The sequence below is a fragment of the Apostichopus japonicus genome, chromosome 18 (genome assembly GCF_037975245.1).
Source record: "Apostichopus japonicus isolate 1M-3 chromosome 18, ASM3797524v1, whole genome shotgun sequence".
In the NCBI taxonomy this organism is placed as follows: Eukaryota; Metazoa; Echinodermata; class Holothuroidea; order Aspidochirotida; family Stichopodidae; genus Apostichopus; species Apostichopus japonicus.
In genome coordinates this window covers 2,853,320-2,874,309 of record NC_092578.1, presented here as the reverse complement: position 1 = coordinate 2,874,309, position 20,990 = coordinate 2,853,320, and the positions used below count along the sequence as shown (strand labels likewise).

The 20,990-nt window shown below is 35.2% G+C and overlaps 1 protein-coding gene across 6 annotated transcripts in view; it reads left to right on the top strand.

Moving 5' to 3' along the window:
- LOC139958802 (PDF receptor-like) overlaps positions 1-20,337 on the top strand; it is a 57,094-nt gene extending 36,757 nt beyond the window's left edge. For 4 of the 6 annotated variants that reach the window (XM_071956146.1, XM_071956144.1, XM_071956145.1 and 1 more), the window contains 12 exons: positions 2,709-2,768; positions 5,058-5,177; positions 6,849-6,967; positions 7,615-7,718; positions 9,012-9,153; positions 10,083-10,236; positions 10,658-10,715; positions 11,760-11,832; positions 12,553-12,638; positions 13,264-13,450; positions 14,726-14,818; positions 18,046-20,335. In XM_071956146.1, the coding sequence (XP_071812247.1) occupies positions 2,750-2,768; positions 5,058-5,177; positions 6,849-6,967; positions 7,615-7,718; positions 9,012-9,153; positions 10,083-10,236; positions 10,658-10,715; positions 11,760-11,832; positions 12,553-12,638; positions 13,264-13,450; positions 14,726-14,818; positions 18,046-18,150 (1,260 nt within the window). In that variant the 5' untranslated portion in view covers positions 2,709-2,749 and the 3' untranslated portion in view covers positions 18,151-20,335. Of the gene's footprint in view, positions 1-2,708; positions 2,769-5,057; positions 5,178-6,848; positions 6,968-7,614; positions 7,719-9,011; positions 9,154-10,082; positions 10,237-10,657; positions 10,716-11,759; positions 11,833-12,552; positions 12,639-13,263; positions 13,451-14,725; positions 14,874-18,045 lie in introns of all 6 variants that reach the window. The other 2 variants (XM_071956143.1, XM_071956142.1) reach the window with 2 other exon arrangements.
- Positions 20,338-20,990: the final 653 nt, after the last annotated feature.

Below are 20,990 nucleotides of genomic sequence, written 5' to 3'. Positions count from 1 at the left end.
GAAATGAACTCTAGAACTGTTTTACTAAATCTTATAATGCAACCTGAATTGTGTGTATAGAACAAATCTCCTTTCTAAATGGCTAGATGATTAAAGAAAAGCATTTCCTCGATGTATATTGCAACATCACATCATCTCCAAGCTTTACTTTCATGCGGGGATTCCCCATTGTGATGAAGGTGAATTATGGTTCCCTGTTACTCGTCCGGTATTAATCTCTCCGACAGCGGCAATGCCGAACTGTGGGACGCCAAACAAGAAATAAAAAGAAAAACATGGGGAAGAAAAGAATATGAAGCTCGGTATGCGACTGCATACCGTAAATTATACATAGCTAATTGAATCCTAGAAAGATAATTGATTCCCAGTAGAATGATTGTCTTCTGAATAGTACTTTCTCCTGACTTTGAATGTATATACTCTTGGCGGGAACACTCTTGGCGGGAACACTTCTGGTCAAAAATAGCCCTGAAGTAATAAGTGTGTTTTATTTTGCATAGTCACGACCCTGAGATGATCTAGATGGGAAAAAGGTGTTACTCTTTCCTCTGGTTCCGGCATTTTTACGAGAGAGGTTTTGTCAGACGCGTTGGGAATATTATCTTATATTTATCTTATATACCTCAGGTTTTGTGAGCAGATTTTTTTGTCTATCTGTTATGTGTTATATATACTGTTCTTTCACTAAGGTTACTCTGGCTTCAGTATATAAATAAAGAAATAAGAAGGAGTAAGATTCGAAAGTGAACATTGAACTACAGCTGAGACTAACTAATGTTTGTTATGGAAATGAGTGAACTTTTTTAGTGGATAATTAGTTTATGCATAAATGTCATATCTTATTCCCTTCATTCTCTGTATCATGTTTTCATGGATTACATTATTCTCAAATTTCAATAATGATACCCTCATAAAGTCTTGAGTTCATATTTCATTAAATTTTGTTACATATATATATACTAACTGTATTATAGATGTTTAATATATATATATATATATATATATATATATATATATATATATATATATATATATATATATATAAATATATATATATATATATATATAAATAAATATATATATATATATATATATATATATATATATATATATATATATATATATATATATATATACATATATATATATATCGAAAACGTCATGGTAAATCAGTACACCGGCATCAGAGTAAGTTTATAATATATATCGTTTTGTTATAATAGTGCTGTGCATGAACTGATTGGCTAGCGTTGTTACAAGTGACCTACATACATCAAACACTGGAGCGTTCTGCATCCCGACTTGAAATACCTCAAAAGCATGAAACAAAATAAAACTATTCATGAGTAACGCTTTCGTTGATTTGATAAGTTATATACATACAAATATATGGGTTGCATAATAGCGCTTTCTGGTTAAAACCTTATGTGTAGGCCTCAACGTAAATCCGAACAGGCTAACTTCGTCGACAGCCTAACTTCCCAGCAAGTTATTTTTAAACTGTCTTATTTAGAGCGTCGAAGTCATTTCCTACTCAAACTTTACCTTTGAAATAAGTCGCTGTAATCGAAGATGAACGCTAAAACAGAGACAGCAAATTTTCCTCTCAAAATTGAGAAATTGATCACTCGGACGTGTGGGTTTATAAGATAATTGCGACCCCTCTTCCTTTATCCAAGTAGAAACGACTGTCGCCGTTATTAACACGATCTTTGACCTTAAGATGTTTTCAAAACAACATCCGTAAACAATGTAAATTTATTCAGTTGTTTTTTTAGATATGTTAAACGTTCCACCAGGAACTGAAAGTCCAATGGGAAACGGTACAAGTGCTATGTGGAATTTTAGTTCCTTTTAAACTCGAGCCTTTCAATAAACAGAATCCAAAACGCACTTGACTTGACAATAATAGTCTCCAGGTTTGATGGTGGTTTTTACTCGGTCCTTAGACCTCTCTAAAAACTATATATTTTATATCGTTCCTTTGAAGACACTGGCTTAAACATTAATGTATATAGTTCTTTCAGCTAAAGTGTGTTGTATGTCTTCACATCGTCCATATATGTAAAGATTATATGTGTTCACAATGAATGATTGTACGATATGTAACACACGCGTGGAGGTACAGCTGTGTTATTTTTACCTCTCTTTTAGATTCAATGCAGTTACCAGACTCTTAGATTGATCCGGTAAATTCTCGATAGTAAGGGCATTAATGTTCTTTTCAAGGATAGCGGTGATAACGATCTCGTTTAGTATTGCTCAGTGGTTTAGTTCTAGCTTTGTGATTTCATCGATGGTTTAACCAGATTCCGCCAGAAATAGAAAGAATTATACTTGTAAAGGTCGGGAATTAAACTGCTCGAAGCAAGGAATCACTTCTAATAACTTCCCGCATGCGTTAAAGTAGACTGTATATAATTCTGCTAAAGTGGTGAATAGAATCCGCTAGAGTGTCTCAAAATACGAAAACAAATTGATGTGTTTCTTCGGTTTTCACTGTGGCAAAATTTGCCCCACCCCCGCCTCTCACCGCCCAATCCAAGTTTGAACCTATAGTCATGTGACAACAAATCTGACTTAGAATAATGAACCATCAGGCACTCACCCCATCCTCCCTCCAAATAATAGCCCGCGACAATTTATGATAAATATAATATACCATACGTCATATTTAATAAGCATTTTTTTTTTCTGTTTACTTTCAGTAACGTCGGTTCATACTAAAGTTGATCTTCAGATCGTCAAGATGGCTGACAATGGAACGAGTAAGTACCTTATCCTTTGCGCGTTTTTGTTACTAATTTTAGCAATTTTACGGCGTAGAATAATCGACTATAGTTAGAGTGAAAATGCCACAAACCAACTTAGTCTACGCTCTTTCCTATATTCCTTCATGAAATGAACGCTAAGTAGCATAATCTCGATCCTCCATGAATATACTCGCGCTCTAGAAACTGAAGATATTTTGTCAATGTGTTTTTCTTCTTCGTTATTTGACTCCTATTTAAGAGTGGCGCCATGTCAATTTCGCTCTAATAAAGAAGTATTCAGCAATATGTCACTCCTAAGAAAAAAGAACAAAATCTGCAGACACTTTAAACAGGTGAAATTTTACTGTTTCAAATTAAAGTAGCTTAGCCTGTTTTAGCGTTTTTGTCTTTATGTTCCGTCAAGTTTACCGAGTGTGAAACCTCCAACAAGTTTGAACTAATCAACTTGCCTATGAAATCCTCTTTAAGTTTTCCGCGGTCAATGATCATTCAAAATGCAAGAAATCTATATTTTCATTCGATTTTAATACGACGACATTTTTGCAAATTGGTTTCACTAACATGAAGAAAAAGCTAAAAAATTAAGTCCCCAAAATCATCGCCAAAAAAAAAGAAGAAAAAAAAAAAAAAGATAATAATAATAATAATAGCATTTGTGAGTCGCTGGCACTAGTTTCGAAATCTATATAAGTGTGAAAACGATTTGTGAAACGAAGAAAAATACTTCTTGCCTGTAGTATCATCAGGTCGTAGGAAGCAACATAAAGAAGAAAAAAATTAAAACAAAATACGAACTTAAAAACAAGTAAGAAAAGAGAGAAAGAATGCAACAAATCCAACCCCCATTCACTTACCCCTTGGAAATAACCCTGCTATAAGCAAGCTTATGGTGGATAAACTAGGCCATAGACATACTATTTCCCTTGCCTTTTCGTTGTTGTTCTTTTTCATTCAGTCGTGGGAGGATCATACCGCTCCTCTGATCCCATGCAGGACACCCTTCCACCAAGGTCCATGCCACGTCATTGGTAAACCTTGAACTCAAACAGAATGCTGAAAAAATAAAACTATTGTAACTTTCCCCCATAACCCCCCCCCCCCGCCCGCCCCCATAAATATAAACGTTTGTCATCGGGGGATTAAGGTGATATTATACCTTGACATTTTATACTACAGAATACAGCAAAGTCTAGCGGACTTTGTAACACGAGTCTTTAGCCGAGGATTAATGCGATTTGTGTTGAATGGTCGGCTTTGTTCATAACTGAATTATCAAAAATCATCAAATTCGTAGGCATATAGTTCTGGTAAATTCTGGCTGTCTAAATTTGATCTTCAACCCTAGAGGAGATTTTAAATATGTCTTATGTCCACTTTATGTATGCCGCATATCTATAGGCCTATATTTGACAGCTTCAATGGTTACTGGTACATTATGTCTCAAAAGGTCAGTTTGCGTACACTTGTAATATCATCTCTTCGCTGTATACTCACACTAACCAATGAAAGCATACATAGTTATTAGCATTTCATAGGCTTTTACCTGTATAACCAATCCGAGGAGTCGGTTGGTTTATACGATTTAAAATTAATCTCATGTCCTATTTTATGACAACGATCGCAGTTATTAGAATACGGCCTCAACTCACCTCACCTCACTCCACCCCTCCCTCACCCCACCCCTCCCAAGTGATTCCGCAATCACATTTGAACTTTTTATCAGCCATTCATTGTATGGGCATTTGTTACGGCGATTACGAAGATATGAATTTTTCAAAATTTGTGATATTTTGTGAATGCATTTAGCAACGGCAGGATAAATGAAGGCAAGATAATATATTTCTACAAAATATAGGTTGCATTTTCGTAAAAACAAATCCTTGATAAAGAGAACATTGACCGTCATTAAGCAAATATTAAAAATGCATCATATTTGAAAAGAAAAGAGATAAAATCAATCAGGAAGGTTATTGTGGAAAAGAAAGCTATTGAAGATCTACACTATTGATATCACAGTCCACCTACTTCCGGGTTTGGCCGACTCTCTGGTCAGTCAAAATAGGCTATAATAAAATAAAATCTACGACATCTTGAGTTACGGACAAACCAAAGAATTGAACCACTTTGACATCTGATTGATCTCTAGCATGGAGTTTTTTTTTTATGTTATTAAGTTTTTCTTAGAAATGCCATTATTTTCACTCAAACATCATGCAACCGATAAAGACGAAAGATCTTAACATTTCCTTTTTTATATATATTTGTTCCTTTTTTCTTTTTAAGATTTACTGTGTCTGGAAGTATGTAAAGATTATGATTATGATGTAGTCTGTTGGCCAGAAACAGCAAACGGAACCATATCGAATCAGCCTTGTCCTGACACGCCTTTCACAGACCCAACGCGTGAGTATTATAATACATCTATAACCCCTTGACCTTTCCCGTTGACCTTTCCGAAATTATTAAACTGCTTTTAAAGGGTGTGAAGACCCGCGCAAAAAGAAACTTCTAATGCCGGTAATCTGTCCTAGTTTTGAATGAGGTGTAACAGAAGTGTATAGACACCACCATCGATCCCAGAAAATACACACACAGCTTGCTATACCGTCGGTAATTAAACACTAGTGTACAGTCAGTACATACAGCTGCGGTCAATACCAACAGCACAGTGTACAAACGATACAGCGATGGACATCTCAGGTCAAGCTAAAGATAACAATGGGTGACCATTATCTAACTCTTTACCATATTTTTGGAGATAACGAAGACCTAATGACTTAAATTGACTGTAGGCGACTTAAATTGGCTGAAGGCCACTTAATCCCCTTCCCCCTCCCACCCACCCACCCTCCGAGGTCTTAATTGGATATGAACTGTTGACTGATATTAATGCAACCCGATCCCCAAGACTTTGAGGGCACAGGGTAATTCCCTCTATTCCGATTTCACAAGGTCTCTGCCGCCTCTTACACAAAGTTATCAAATGTGAAAATATGATTTGAAAAATGAGGCTAATATTAATTTTTTCTTCTTCATATATGACACTTATTATCGAGGGTTAACTGACTCTTTCGTGGTATTGTTCTAAATATTAGGGAACATAAAATTATTTTGTGCTTGATATCTTGTTGAGCACCGAACGTATAAAATCGCAACCTTTTTTGACCTGAAAAACTACTTTTCTTTCAGCGTCCTACTTATAAAATAGGTTTTTATCTGAAAGTAATTTTTTCAGCGATCACAGAATCAGATAAACTAGCAGTAGATTGCGTTGTCTTGACATATAACTCCTGTTACCCTTTGTCTGTTGCACAAAAAGACCAAAAAAACCTTTGTTGTTAAATAAAACCGTCAACGGCTTTACATTTAATATAGAACGTATCGATAGAAAACAATAATTGGTCTCTGGATATACATATCGACCCCCTTTAGCTATTGCTGCATGAAAAAGACCTGATCTTAATCAGATAAAAAATTCTTGAATAATCCAAATTTCAAATATCACCTATAGGGATTAATTTGTCAACATTTTGAATCTTGTCCTACAAATTGTGGTTAAGTCTAGCTCTCCTTATCGGATTATATTGTAATTAAAGTAAAATAACAAAGGAGAAACCATTCCTATGGAGCAGACTCGTCGATGAACTGACGGGGGGGGGTGGGGTCGGGGGGGGGGGTGAATGAAATGTTTTCTTTCTGTAGATGAAAATCAGTTTTATGTAAGGAAGTATGATTTACAATAACGCATGTGTCGTTGTATTGTCCAGACGTTTGCATTGTGTCCTATATGGCTGTATATCGATACAGGTGAAGCGATAATTGCGGTATTGCAAACAGTGACATGAAACGTGTTTTAGTCTTAATCTTAACTTGACTTAACTAAACTTAATGTGAAATACAACTTTAGGCTCAAACTCTCCGATCTTCTTTCATAAAATTTTTAAAAACACTTAATTTTTTTTTACTATTTGAATGCGGGTGATTTCTTTTACGATTTTATTTTTTTTTAACGAGTATTTAAATTTTTGGAATATTTTATTCTTTTTTTGTTGTAAATATTTTGTCGTTCTTTAGAGCTCTTTGAGAGGTTGTGTCAGCCTGATGGACAATGGGAAGACGTCTTCATGCATAGCTGTATTAAAGGAGAATTTTCTCGTGTAACGATACCCCCATCAAGTACGGAACAACACGACGTAAGAAATGTTATTATTAATATATTTCTTAATTTCAAGCATTGAAATTTAATTGTTAAAATCAATGTATTTTTTTTCGTGATCGTTGGTAATAGATGATGTCTATATGAGAAGAATAATTAACAAACAATTAAAAATAGATGGACCTAATTACTCTCGAATCATACCATAGGCCTATGCCCCTCCAAGTAAATATGGATGACTAGAAATTGTCACATTGTCAACCATGGATGTTTTTATTTATTTCTCTTCTTAAGGATTCAATCCATTACCACCTTGAAAAGGTTTCTCAATTCCAATTAAATGAGAAGAAAAAAATTGCATAATTAATTGAGTAAATAATAAAGAGAACTTATACTATGTACCGTATAGTATTATCCCAACTACGCTCTCCTGGTCATAGCTGTTGGAGATCCCTATGTCATCCATTTTCTTTGGGACGGGGTAGGGGATGGGTGAAGGAATGGAGGGATTGCGCCAGGGGATGGATGGAGGGACGGCGTGAGTCAGAAAGGTACAGTAATAGACTTCATGATTTACAACACTCATTCAGCAACCACCACACTGGATAATACCTATACTTCACCTAATTCTATTAATATATGATGTCTGGTTTATGTTTTATGTTTTTTTTTTCTCTTTTACAGTTTTTGCTGCTTATTGTAGCGATTGGTCGAATAATCCGGTTAACCGGTTCCTTGATATCCTGGCTCAGTTTACTTCTCGCCCTTGTCATCTTTGCGTCTTTCAGGTAAAGTATAAAAATGAATGAATCATCGTGTCTAATGTTTAGATATTCCTGCTACGTCACTATACAGCTATTCTTGTGTTATAAGTTGACAAATAAACAAACACAAAACGTACCTATATAGCGTTGTTAACCAAACAGTATTGCCGCCATTGATTAAAATTACCGAAACAAATTATCCCTTCCAAGATCGTGCATCGTCAATTAAACGTTAATTAGTGATTACGTCATAATTTAATCCAATAAATACGAATGTCGTTGGCCAGACACTTTTTCATATTAGTATTCATCACATGTGATAATGAACCTAGCAATGTTCTCTTCTTAGGGGTTGAGGGATCTAATCAGGGAAGGGAGAGGGGAAAGGGGGGGGGACTAAATTCGAGGGATAGTAGGTATTGACTTGAGGAAGGAAAAGAACTCGGCAATGATTTTTACACATGCCTGGTACCGCCATTTGGAGGCAATTTCAACACCACTGAATATTGAAGTGGAGGAGGGAGGAGGTGGGGGTGGGGGGGTGGGTGGGGAGGCTTGGATGAGATTTATTCAATCTACTTTTGATATGTGATCAAAACCTATAAATGAAACGTGTTTACTTGCTGCGCGAAATATAGCTAATCTAATGGTGTCATTAGCTTATGGGATACGTGTCCTGCATTAGAAGTAAAAGTCTAGAAAGGTGTTTAGTCTGATCAATTGGGCTCTAGTGTGGAATAACACTCATCACGTTTGGTGAAATTGCTGCTGATACTGATGATGATGATGATGATGATGATGATGATGATGATGATGATGATGATGATGATGATGATGATGATGATGATGATGATGATGATGATACTGATGATGATGATACTGATGATGGTGATTATGATGATGATGATGACGACGATGATGACGACGACGACGATGGCGATGAAGACGACGACGACGACGATGACGACGACGATGACGATGGCAATGATAATGACGATGATGACAATGACGATGACGACGACGACGATGACGATGACGATGACGATGACGATGGCAATGATAATGACGATGATGACAATGACGATGACGACGACGACGATGGCGACGACGATGACGACGACGATGACGATGGCAATGATAATGACGATGATGACAATGACGATGACGACGACGACGATGGCGATGACGATGACGATGACGACGATGACAATGACGATGACGATGGCAATGATAATGACGATGATGACAATGATGATGACGATAAAGACGAAAACATCTTCAAAGATCATCTATCTATTCTATTATTTCCTTCATCAGGTCTTTGAAGTGCAACCGGACGAAGATCCACGTGCATTTATTCACAGCGTTGTTGATTCGGCTCACCATAGATGTCGTGTTTGATATTAACAACATCCTCAAATATAAAGCGGGAAATGATTTTCGAGCAGCTGACAATATTGTGAGTCTTTCTTCTTTATTAGTATGTTTAATGTTTTTTTTTCTTTCTTTTCTGATAAAAGCAAATTTAAGGTCTGAAATCATGCTGCCTCTACGTTTACCCTTCACAAGACCAAAAGTGATCCGATGTGTTCAGACTATAAACAATTTTAATTATCACGAAGTTGTAGGCTTAGAATATGCAGGTAATTTGGGAACAAAGCTGTCGCTTAAAATCTGACGATTCTAAACAAAGGGGTAGAATCCATACATTTTGAACAAAGTTATATACTTAGAAACCTGCAGATTCTGAGCAACTTTTCAAGCTCAGAACCTGCAGGAAAGTATTGCAACGACGCATTTGGCACAAAAAAATAAAGTTAAGTGATAGTGTGCCATACTTTTGATAGTGAATATTCAATACCTCATTTGCATAGTATTTAATATTACATTTTATGGATCCTGCGGTGGTTGTTGTAGTGTATAAGTGAATTCAAGCATTTTTCATGTGTTGCGCTTTCAATTAAGCAGAGAGGGAATCTTTCAATTATTGTATTTTGGCTTGTGTTGTCTTTACTATAGTATGTCAAGCTAAATTAATACATCTATACGTTCTAAATTACTCTTAACAAGTTGTTTTTATAGACCATTGATTTCCTTTGAATTCTTTGTGTTCCTTTGTCTTCTTCTACTTGTTTTTTCATTTGAGAGATTCTTAGCATGCTAAGCTTGTAAATGTCAGTACTAATGACCTATATAACGATATTTTTTTGCCCGGCTTAACATTCAGTCATAATCACTATAACAACTGTACAGTTAATTTTCAATCTTTTAATTAGAATGTATATATTGACATAATCTTCCGATGCTATTGTAAAACAGTGAATAAAGTACATGAAAATAGAATGATCTTTTGACGTCATTAATTGTAATTTACATATTACATTACAGCTGGGTTTATGTGAAGCGTTGCACATTGTTAGTACTTACAGTACGCTCTGTGCGTTCGCATGGATGTTTGTGGAAGGCTTGTACCTGAACACGCTCATATCATCAGCAGTATTTGGAAGACCAAATTTTATCCGTTACTATATTATTGCATGGGGTACGTATATAATTTCCAGAAACAAAGCTATAATATATATACATATATATATATATATATAGTTCATTAAAATGCATTGTTAAGATATTTTAATATCCACTATAGCTTCAAACTTTGAGCAAAGTCAAGTTTCTGTTCGCCTGTTATAAAATATTTTACAAAGCGGGTTGGCTGTCTTTATTCCCACATAATGAATGTAATATTTTTATTGTTTCACGTTCCTTATGTTAAATTTCATCATCTTTTCTTGTTGAGAATTTGCAAATGGCCTAAACTATGGTTTAATATAGCTTATCCTTTCTTTAATGATGCGAGTGGTGCCAGCAGAATGTAAAAGTAAAAGGCACTTTAAAGAAAAGTTACCGACATCTTTCAGTATTTGATACACAATTTATCTTTTTTTCTTTTCTATACTCTGCAGTTCTCCCGATCCCGTTTGTGTTAGCTTGGTCGATTGCAATGTTCGCAACATATTCAAGGTAACATTCATGTGTGTCATGTGTGACTTACTTTTAACTTAAACCATCATTTGAAACAAGAGTCATCCCTTTATTTTATCCTCTCTTCGACGAAAACGAATTTGGCCATCTCCGATATCAGTATATAAAGCCTTCAGATTATGACAGTATTTTGCTGGAAGCTGTGAGTTATGCTGACAAGTTAGCTCGGTATGTTGCGGAGTGAACTGGTGGTCCTTCGGTATACGTTGGCGGACCCAGGTTATTAAAACTGAGGGTGTGTGTCCCCGAGATCGGTGGAACCGACTCCCGTATAGGGGGTGTTGGAGTCTCTCCCTGCTCCCCCCTCCCTCTCGCAGAAAAAGTTTAAAATGTTGGAAATGAAATGGTTCATTCTGGTGTATATTTAGGGTCCATAATTAGGTCGATAATTAGGCGGTCTATTTCAACAAGGCTGTGATAATAAGTACTTGTGTGTGTGTGTGGTTGGGGTTGGGGTTGGGAGGGGGTTGAAAGGGTACGGATACACACCCTCACACGCCCCTTTAAATTATTATACGAATTACGTCGTGAGCGTCTGTGATTGCTACAATATTATTACATCTACCATTTCAGTATCAAATAATATATAACAGTATTGGTTTGAGATTTGTGACGTCATGCACGTTGTCTGCCTGTCAATGTGTAAAAACCCTTCAAGTTTAAATTTACAATTTTTGATCAAGATATGTAAGAATATCCCAGGGTCGCTTAGCGTATAATTGATACATTGTCGCCACTGTAGTGAAAAAGTAGACAAACTTGTCACTTTGTGTAAGATATCTTATTCAAAATTCTACGTCATCTTTTTCGCATGGATTTATTATTTCTTTCTTTCGTACAAGATTTTGTTTATGTATAAAATTCCTCGATTTTCCATAAAAAAAAAGAAAGCTGATCAATGTATGCCTTCAACAATAAGAATATTAATATTATGAAACAGTGTAATGTTACATGAACGCCTTGACATCCAACGTGAATTTATAAATTTGTAATAAGAATATCATCATTTTTTTCTTTCTTCAGATGCTGGCCTCTTCATACTGACTCGCCCTACTACTTAGCACTAATAGAAATTCCTAGAGATATCATATTTATTGTAAGTAAAAACTCAAATTAAATTAGTTTTCTTAAGACTCGTCAACAGCTTTTTTTCTTTAAAAGACGGAAGAGAAAAAGGGGTTTTACAGTTTTAAAGGTCTCATTTCACCGTCAAAAATTTGAATTGGAGTGATCATCCTGTCACTCGCTAGTGGATGTCATTTTCCTATTTGACATTGAGAGGTGGACTAAAATTTCTAGTAAAAAAAAATAAAAACCGGGTTGTTTTTGTCATGTTACTCATTTCATTTTAGCTAACATTCAACTGAAGTCTGAAACCTATTCATCGATAAATTTATTCAACAACCTTTTCAATGTTATCTAACGAATGTAAAAATGAAAAGAATTCAAAATAATCGTCTGACATGCATGGTGATGTGATACGCCAGTGCTTATGTTTTTTTTGCTATAGCCTATAAGTTCTTTTGTTTCAATTACATATTTATCTCCAACTCAGTAGAATGAGAGAAAATCATAGATGACAAGCGTAGCTCAAAAATGGCGAACGAGGTCTAAACTCTTGTTGAAATAAATGTTTATTATCAATGCGAGTGACTCTGTATATTAAATGTGATATTATATGATATTATATGTGATATGTGATGGTACTATAAGTGATATATGATATAGGTGATATGTGATGTTATAAACAATTCGGTTAATCAAGGTTTTATCTATTTTTTTTTTTTGGTTTCTGCTTTTTATTTTGTTTCGACAGCTAAATAGCGTGTTCCTTCTTCACATCATTTATGTCTTGGTGACCAAATTAAAAAATAACAATTCTGGTGAAACACAAGTCATAAGGTAGGTCAATTTTACATTTGTGTGAATGCTATATCCGTCAATAAAAAAGTAAATAAATAATGATTCAGGGGTCCCAGATGGAGTTACAGATTGGTGGGGCTAGAAGTAATTAATCCAGGGTAATCTTTTGGGAGGGGCAAAAATAAGTATCTATTATGGACCTGTTCACTTTAGTAGGGAGGGGTATTCTGGCACGAGTAAGGGTATTTTTAGATGTAAAATGGTGCTATATTTTGCTAATTTAAAATCAAGAAATTCCCACTTTCTAAATTATTCTATGAGCTTAACAACGCATGCATTTAATGCATGTGTTATATATGTGTTATAATATATATATATATATATATATATAACAATGCATTACATACTTTATTTCAAATGAGAAAAAAGGGTAAAAGGTCAAGGGTTAATAGATGTTAAACTTTCTGATTTGTTTTTAGATATGATTAATATTTATATGATAAAGTGCCCATGCAGGGCGACAATGTTTCAACAATGGATGATATATTAGTTACAGACATTAAACATTGCCTATACCCCACGACACCACACCCTCTTGCAACTCTATTCACCTACTGAAGGTAACATAGACTGCAGCTTACTTTTAAACTTGTAACTACCACAGGAAAGCAGTGAAGGCGCTGTTTGTTCTCCTGCCTCTTCTGGGCATCAGCCATCTTCTTTGGCGTCTTCCTCATCCGCAAGCTACCAGCCCACCAACAGTCATTGTTATCTACCACGTCGGCATATCGTTCTTCTATTCGTTCCAAGGATTTGCTGTCGCTCTTCTCTTCTGTTTCTTAAACAAGGAGGTATGAAGTCATCTCAATCTTGTAAAGAGGAGAATTCGTCTCCGTCTTGTCTCTATAATGTCTTTATATAAGTACGCATCAAACATGCTGATTATACGGATTCATTTCAAGTCTGCGAACAGTCCATATAGTACTATATGGATGGTTCGCAGACTTGTAGTGAATCCTTAATCAGACTCGTACCCTCGCATAGCTGCCTGTACCGGTACTCACCCTTATAGATTTGTACTCGGTTTCTCACCCTCATGCATTTGTACTGGTATACTCACCTTATGACTATGATGTAACTATATGGTAGACGATGACTTTGAGCGATTAATTGATTGATCGATTGATAAAGAAGAAATCCTATCCTAGAGACAAAACAGATGAACAAAAGTACGTACGGTACTTTTTGATGTTTGCTTTAATTAATAATAATATGTCAATATTTGTCACGGAGGGTACATCCTAAAGTGTTCCAGCTAGCCCATGAATTGGTACAACATTTTCATTGTGGCCCGCAAAAGCTGACCTATAGAACTAACACACTTTCATAGTTAGATGTGCCTATAGCCTAGCTTACTTTGTATATCAGAATAAAGGGGATGGAAGACATATTTGTAAATTAACGGATTGTGGTGTTAACTGTATATGTCTAAGTGTGTTGGATTATTTCGACGAACACACACACACGTGAAATTGATGATCGGTGTAAAGTTGTACGCGTTCGATTCGTCAAGTCCGTATGGACAAAACGTAGTAAAAACATAAACTCATCGTTCGTGGGAGGACTTCAATCACCAACCTTTCGGTTCAAAGCCGAACGCGCTTTAAAAGAAGTATGCGCAATCGAAGCTATGCTAGTAACTGTTCTGATATGAGTCGAATCATTGATTCAAGTCACTGCACTATCTCTATGAGGGCAAAATATTGACGAACCTGCTCGAGTCACGTGACTTTTATTGCCTCGAGTCATGCATAGTTATAACCCAGAGCGGTAGCTATATAGACGAAGATTTCTGTACTTGATCATCAACATAAATACAGTTTTTGATTTTTATTACGTAAAATATAAAACTTTAAATTGATCAAACTAAGAAAGGACACCCTTCTACATTTTCAACCCTATATTATCTCTCAAATAACTAGTGTTTCCGCCCTCCCCCCCCCCACCCCCTCCCCACGTGGATTGAGTTACGTTTTTTTTTATAAATAACGATCATGATCGGTCATGAAAAGTCAGCTCCTTGAAAAAAAAAAACTATTTATGACGTTTTCTGTTTCATTTTCTAGGTTCGTGTATTAATTAAGAGGAAGTGGAGAATCTGGGTGAATTTCATGGACACACCGATGAGAAGGACTTCAATGATCACGTCGACATCAGATGTAAGGATTAACCTCGTCATGATGAACGGCAAATTTAATGAATGAATCAATACAAGTGAGACGTTCTATATTGTAGTAGTAAGCCTTCAGAGAATCAGGGTAGAGAATTTTGGAAGGGAAGTGGAAGTGGGCGTTGACCCTAAAGTGGGGTCAGTGGGGGCGCAGTACTGAACTGTAGGCTAGGATGTTTGGAGTGCATATGTTGAATGGAGATAGGTAGGTGACGTCATTCATAAATAACGAAAGAAAAACCTTTCAAGTTTTAGGGGTTTTAATATAGTACACTGATTCGAGTATAGCTCAAAAAGTATTTGAATTTTTCTGTGCTGGTCCTTTTAAATATTCTCATATACGTCGGAGGTAGCCTACGTTGAACAGAGTAAAGGATATAGGGTTATGTGCTTAAAAGTAAATCATTAGGGCATCACTTTATGCCTTGGTGTTGTGGTGCATGGATAGAGTACGTATGCTTGCATGTGCTTTTGCATGTGAGTTAACATACATCATTAACTCTCCTGGTTCTGGATGTGCGCGCACCAGTGTGTAAACTTACTCGCATCACTAAACCATCTCATGTTATTGTACATGACATGATAACACAGGGTTATGTACTTGTGGCTATGAATGATTTATATTATACTATCTAAAGGCAGGGTTGTGCTAATACCTTTTTTAAGTTTGTGTGTGAGAATTTGACGAAAAAGGGGTTGGGCGGGGAGGTGTTCATCTCAACCTATCCCTGCTTCTGCGCATGATGTACTTGTATGTGCTGGTGTGAAACATATTCGCATCACTTCACACTAAGGTTGCATACAATAGTTATACAAATACTTGATCAAAAGTCAGTATACTGAAAACCAACTCATGACCACTCAAACTATAATAGGCTAAACATTATAATGTGTATAGGCCAGCATGCCCACCAAAACTTCCAAAGATGAAAGGCATCTACAAAATCAAATAGGACCGACCGAATATGAATTGCCGTATTCCTTATATAAATAAACTTATATCCCAAAATAAAGAGTTTTCTTGAACCAATATACATGTCTCGGAATTAGATCTTTTTGCACCGTCCTAGATATCCATGGTACTGTCACGGATTCGCGTCATATCATGACATCAATGTATACCCACGTCTAATTTGAATAGATATTAATTCCGTACTTTATTCCTGAATACATTGTCACGATTTCATGATTAACTTTATCAGTAGCAATGATCGATCGTTATTTACCTAACACGTGACAAGTTAATGAGATAACTCGCTTGCAAGGGGTATTACATTCGACTCATATAGCCGCACGTCTAGCAATGATTTCACTGGATACCGTATATAAATGAGAGATGAATATAGCCTATACATATATATATATATATATATATATGATATGGGAATGAGACAAATTGATATATGTATTGATATATATATATATATATATATATATATATATATATATATATATATATATATTTATATATATATATATATACATATATATATATATATATATATGTATATATATATGTATATATATATATATGTATATATATATATATATATATATATGCATGGCACTTTATCATATAAATATTAATCATATCTAAAAACAAATCAGAAAGTTTAACATCTATTAACCCTTGACCTTTTACCCTTTTTACAGTTGAAATGAAGCTTGATAATGTATGCATTAAATGCATTGGATGTATATATATATATATATATATATATATATATATATATATGTATATATATATATATATAATGTACACACACACACACACATTGTAATACAGTATTAATCTGGTATACTGTAGCACGGATGCCAATTGCAATTTGATCATGACATATCATAACAGAACATTACGTGCATTATCAACGGTATAGTAATCACCGCCTGTGGAAGGTATAAAAAGAACATTACATATGTGATTATGCGTAAACACTTCCACCTTTTGCAAAATGAAGTGAGATTAATACGTTGTTCACCTAACAATTGCACGTCTCAAATCCATCGTGACATATTCCGATAAATAGGTCGTGTTACTTCATACTCTGGGGTTAACCTTTTCTTAGTATAGTCTGTAAGAAATCGTTTTCTTTTTATTGTCCATCTGTTATAACATGATCGTTTTTCTTCTAAAACACCTGGCCTCCCGGCTGAGAAGTGTTTCCAAGCAATAGCGTGCATAATTTGACACTTGATTAATTGCACGTGATTTAGAATGGGATTATTCAACAGGTTTGTCATGAAATTTGATTTTGCATTCACTGCTGACTGACGCCATGTGTATAACTACATAAACGACAAGAGTATATCATTCGCAAAACAAAATCAACATTAAGTAGATGGACGAACGGTGCGACAAACTTTGGAGAAGCTTGCAAGTTTTTTTTTTCTTCTCCAAATTCCAAATAACTACCAAACGATAAGTTTGCAATGATAGGTAATTAAATCGGCCACAAACTGCCCGACTGAGACCTGACTGAACCCGACCATCGTAACGTCAGCAACACACTTACTGACTGAACGAGGCCCCCCTTTGCCCCGTTTTCTTCGACAGATAAATTCAAATATTACTTTCTGTGATAACATGAGACGAATATGTTTCAAATCCAGCGTGACATACTTCCGATAAATAGGTCATGTTTCACTCTAATGTCACGTATTGGTTCCACGAACTACACCCCACCCCGTCACCCACTACATTATGACGTGTTATAATGAATTCTTTCCACTATTCAGCTATTTTGTCTTCAGAAGAAATCGTGCTAATCGTTTGGTTGGTTGTCTTCTTTGTTTCAACCATGTTGCATTACTCTTTCCAAACAGCTTGATTGTGGTTAAATGAACTAGTCGGAATTCTCAGTCTTTGATATTTTGGACTTTTTGAATATATTTATAAAAGGGGCGAATGCAGGCATGTGCATGCTGGTACTTAATCTGTCCTTTTTTCGCGCTGTTATCCACTTAACGAGCGCGGACCCAATGAGGGGAGTGTGTGTGTGTGGGGGGGGGGGGGGTTCGGTGGGTGGACGACACCTTCCTAACTCAGTCCCAGAAAAAAAGGAAAGTTAATAGCACAACCTTGCGCTTAGACCTCTTACAGACCTAATTTATTGCCTAAATTTGCATAAGTTTACGTCTACATTCCTGGACCCGCCGCCTCTGCTTAACTTATACATTTGTTTTAATTTTTTTTATGAATTCATCTCTTCAATTCAGGTCAGTACACGAAGTCACGGTTCTAGAGGACTTGGAAGACCGGCGAGTAGCACATTCGAGTCATTGACCCGACCCGGAAGTACAACATTTGAGACTCTCACCTAGCAGTCAAGTTGAACACTTCCGGTCAATTTCATTGGGGGGGGGGCAGCAAACAGGTATTTTGATGATCTATATGCATTATGGTGAAATTCCATTCAATACCTATATATGCAGTTTTCCGAGATATGTGCATCTTAATTTCACATACGGTTTGTACCGAATAGTGAAATTGAACTTGAGTTTATGCCATTTATGCACTTCGACAAGAAGGGTTTTTTTTTTGTCTTCTACTTCTTCTGTATACTGTCAACTCTATTTCTTTAACCTTGGATTTGGCGCAGTTCCGGATTACTTCAAAGGTTGGAAAGCTCATTACAATACTAATTAACACGAATATGCGTATACACATATAAAACCAACAACAAATAATTCATTGTAAATAAGCTTTCATTGTGTTGTAGAATGAGAATTAACCCGTTCTGTCAAAGTTTCTTTGAAGTTAAAGAAACCTTCGCCGATAGGATCTTCCGAATAATGTATTTTTAAGTGTTAAAGTGCTCTCTCGAAACATACAAAATAACTTTCTGACTGAGTTACTAATGTCAACTTTTCTGCCTGGAGATAATTTATAAGTTTGGAAATTGATCCAAGTCAGTCATAACTAAATATCAAGAAGAATTGCAGAGCGATGCTGATTTGTAAAAAAAATTATGTATGTATATGAAATTGAAAATCCGTTTTTGTAAATTTATATCGTTAGTTTTGATTGGAAAGATAAATTAATAAATAGCGAATTTATCGAATTACTGCTCAAAATAGGAACACTTTGCCTGATTCTAATTTCACTATGTGTTTTGTTTGTCGTGTTACTTTAAAAAAAATCAAATCAGATGAAAGATATGATGGATGTTATGATATTACGAGAATTTAATAGTATTATGTAAATAGAGTATAAATATAATGTAAATGTTTGTAATTATTACATATACTTAATTATTACATATACTTAAATATTACATATACATACTTATTACATGCTATTATTATTATTGAAATTCTTTGAATTACATTAATAAAAAAAGCTGGAACAGGGGTTCACTCTGCAGCGTCAAGAATATACACAAATATACACAAGCAAGACCATATCACAAATAGATATGATGTATATATATTGATCAAGCTATTGTGGAGTAAATTTCACTCTTACAGTTAAGAGGTTCCGATCTATTTTAGAGCTATATTTGTAAGACTTCACTTCACAGGAGGGCGGAGGCAGTAGAATGTCCTCAAGAGGCAAAATAAAGTCCTCGAAAGGCAGAAGAATGTCCCCAATACAGTGATCATCCTGGACATCTTCAAAGAGTGAATAAGGCAACCATTTGGATTCGAAGTTTATTTTTGTTACTTTTATACCCACCCATCAAGGTTATAGTAGTAGATATTTTGTTTTGGAAATTTCTCTTTATAGGGGATAATGGATAATTCTGTGCAGATACCATTTCTCTGCTAAATTAACGGTCATTCCTGTTTAGATATCTCTAGAGGGGATTGCATGCTTGCTCGTCATTATTAGTACATTGAAAGTTTACTTCTCCAATTAACCTTAAATATTTTTCGTATATAGCTTTAATAATATTTTTCTATTGAATATTTCAAATGATTGGACTTTCTTAGCATTATTTAAAAGAAATATTGACGAGCCAAGCAACTCATCTACCTTGTTGTGGAATATTAATATTTTAATTTAGGGTAAATAATCAACGCCAAAAGCTGCTTAAAATTTACAAAACTGGCGATCTTGTAAAATACATCGCTATTTAAAGTTCTTTCTTTCTTCGAAATATTTACAGTCCCTTGAACCCGATGGCCCAAACCATTTGTACTCTAAGCCACCCGCTCTCCGTCCGAGGTATATCAATGTCAACATTGATAGTTGTATACGCCCGGTAATTCATCAGATATAGATGCAATTGATTAATTAATTAACTAATTAATATAGACGTATAATTTAATGGAGAAATCGCCGGAAATTTTACTCTATAAATCAGTACATATATAATTATCCACCAGTACATTCAGTTTATACAATAACACAGTGTTATACCCGAACCAACTGAAAAGTGTGTCGTTTTAATACAAAGAGTTTTTAACATATCCTGTGTAAAATGTTAATATATATATATATATATATATATATATATATATCATAAGTTTAAAAGGAGTTATTTTCAAAGACCTGGTTGTTACTATATAAATATATTAGCAGTCAAAATAAATAAAAACTTTGTTTCATTTTGTATTCTGATTTATCACCTTCTTAATGACGTCATACAATGTAGGCCATACCTCATTCAAACTGTATTTTGTGTTAAAGCCATATATAAAATACTATACAACACTCTTACCAAGTCATGTAGGGCTAATATTCACCCATTATAACATTACAACATTAATGTAACAATGACCATTTGGTGCCCTTAGTTAGCATATTATTTCAATCAAATACAGAATATTTCATGTCCTTAAAAATGGCATGTAATATACTTCAGTTTTCACATTTCTTTAAATATATCATGAAACTGAGAATACAATTTTTTGGAATGCTTTGTGACCAAGGGCTCTCTAATTGATCCCGGGCACGGGGCTGTAACCCCCCCCCCATCACCCCTACCCCGCCTCCCCGCCCCCACCACTGACTATCCCATCCTTCCGTCAGGTTTTTTTTTCTGTCTTGCTTTATTTGCTTATTTGATCATTCCTAGCTTCATTTTTGTCATGGGTTTGTTATAATATATATATATTAGGGAGCCTTAAACACAAAGATATTTGCATTGTTAAGCAAATAATAGAATTATATGTCATATGTGTAATATCAAGCCGAGGGTTGATTCCAGAAATGTGAC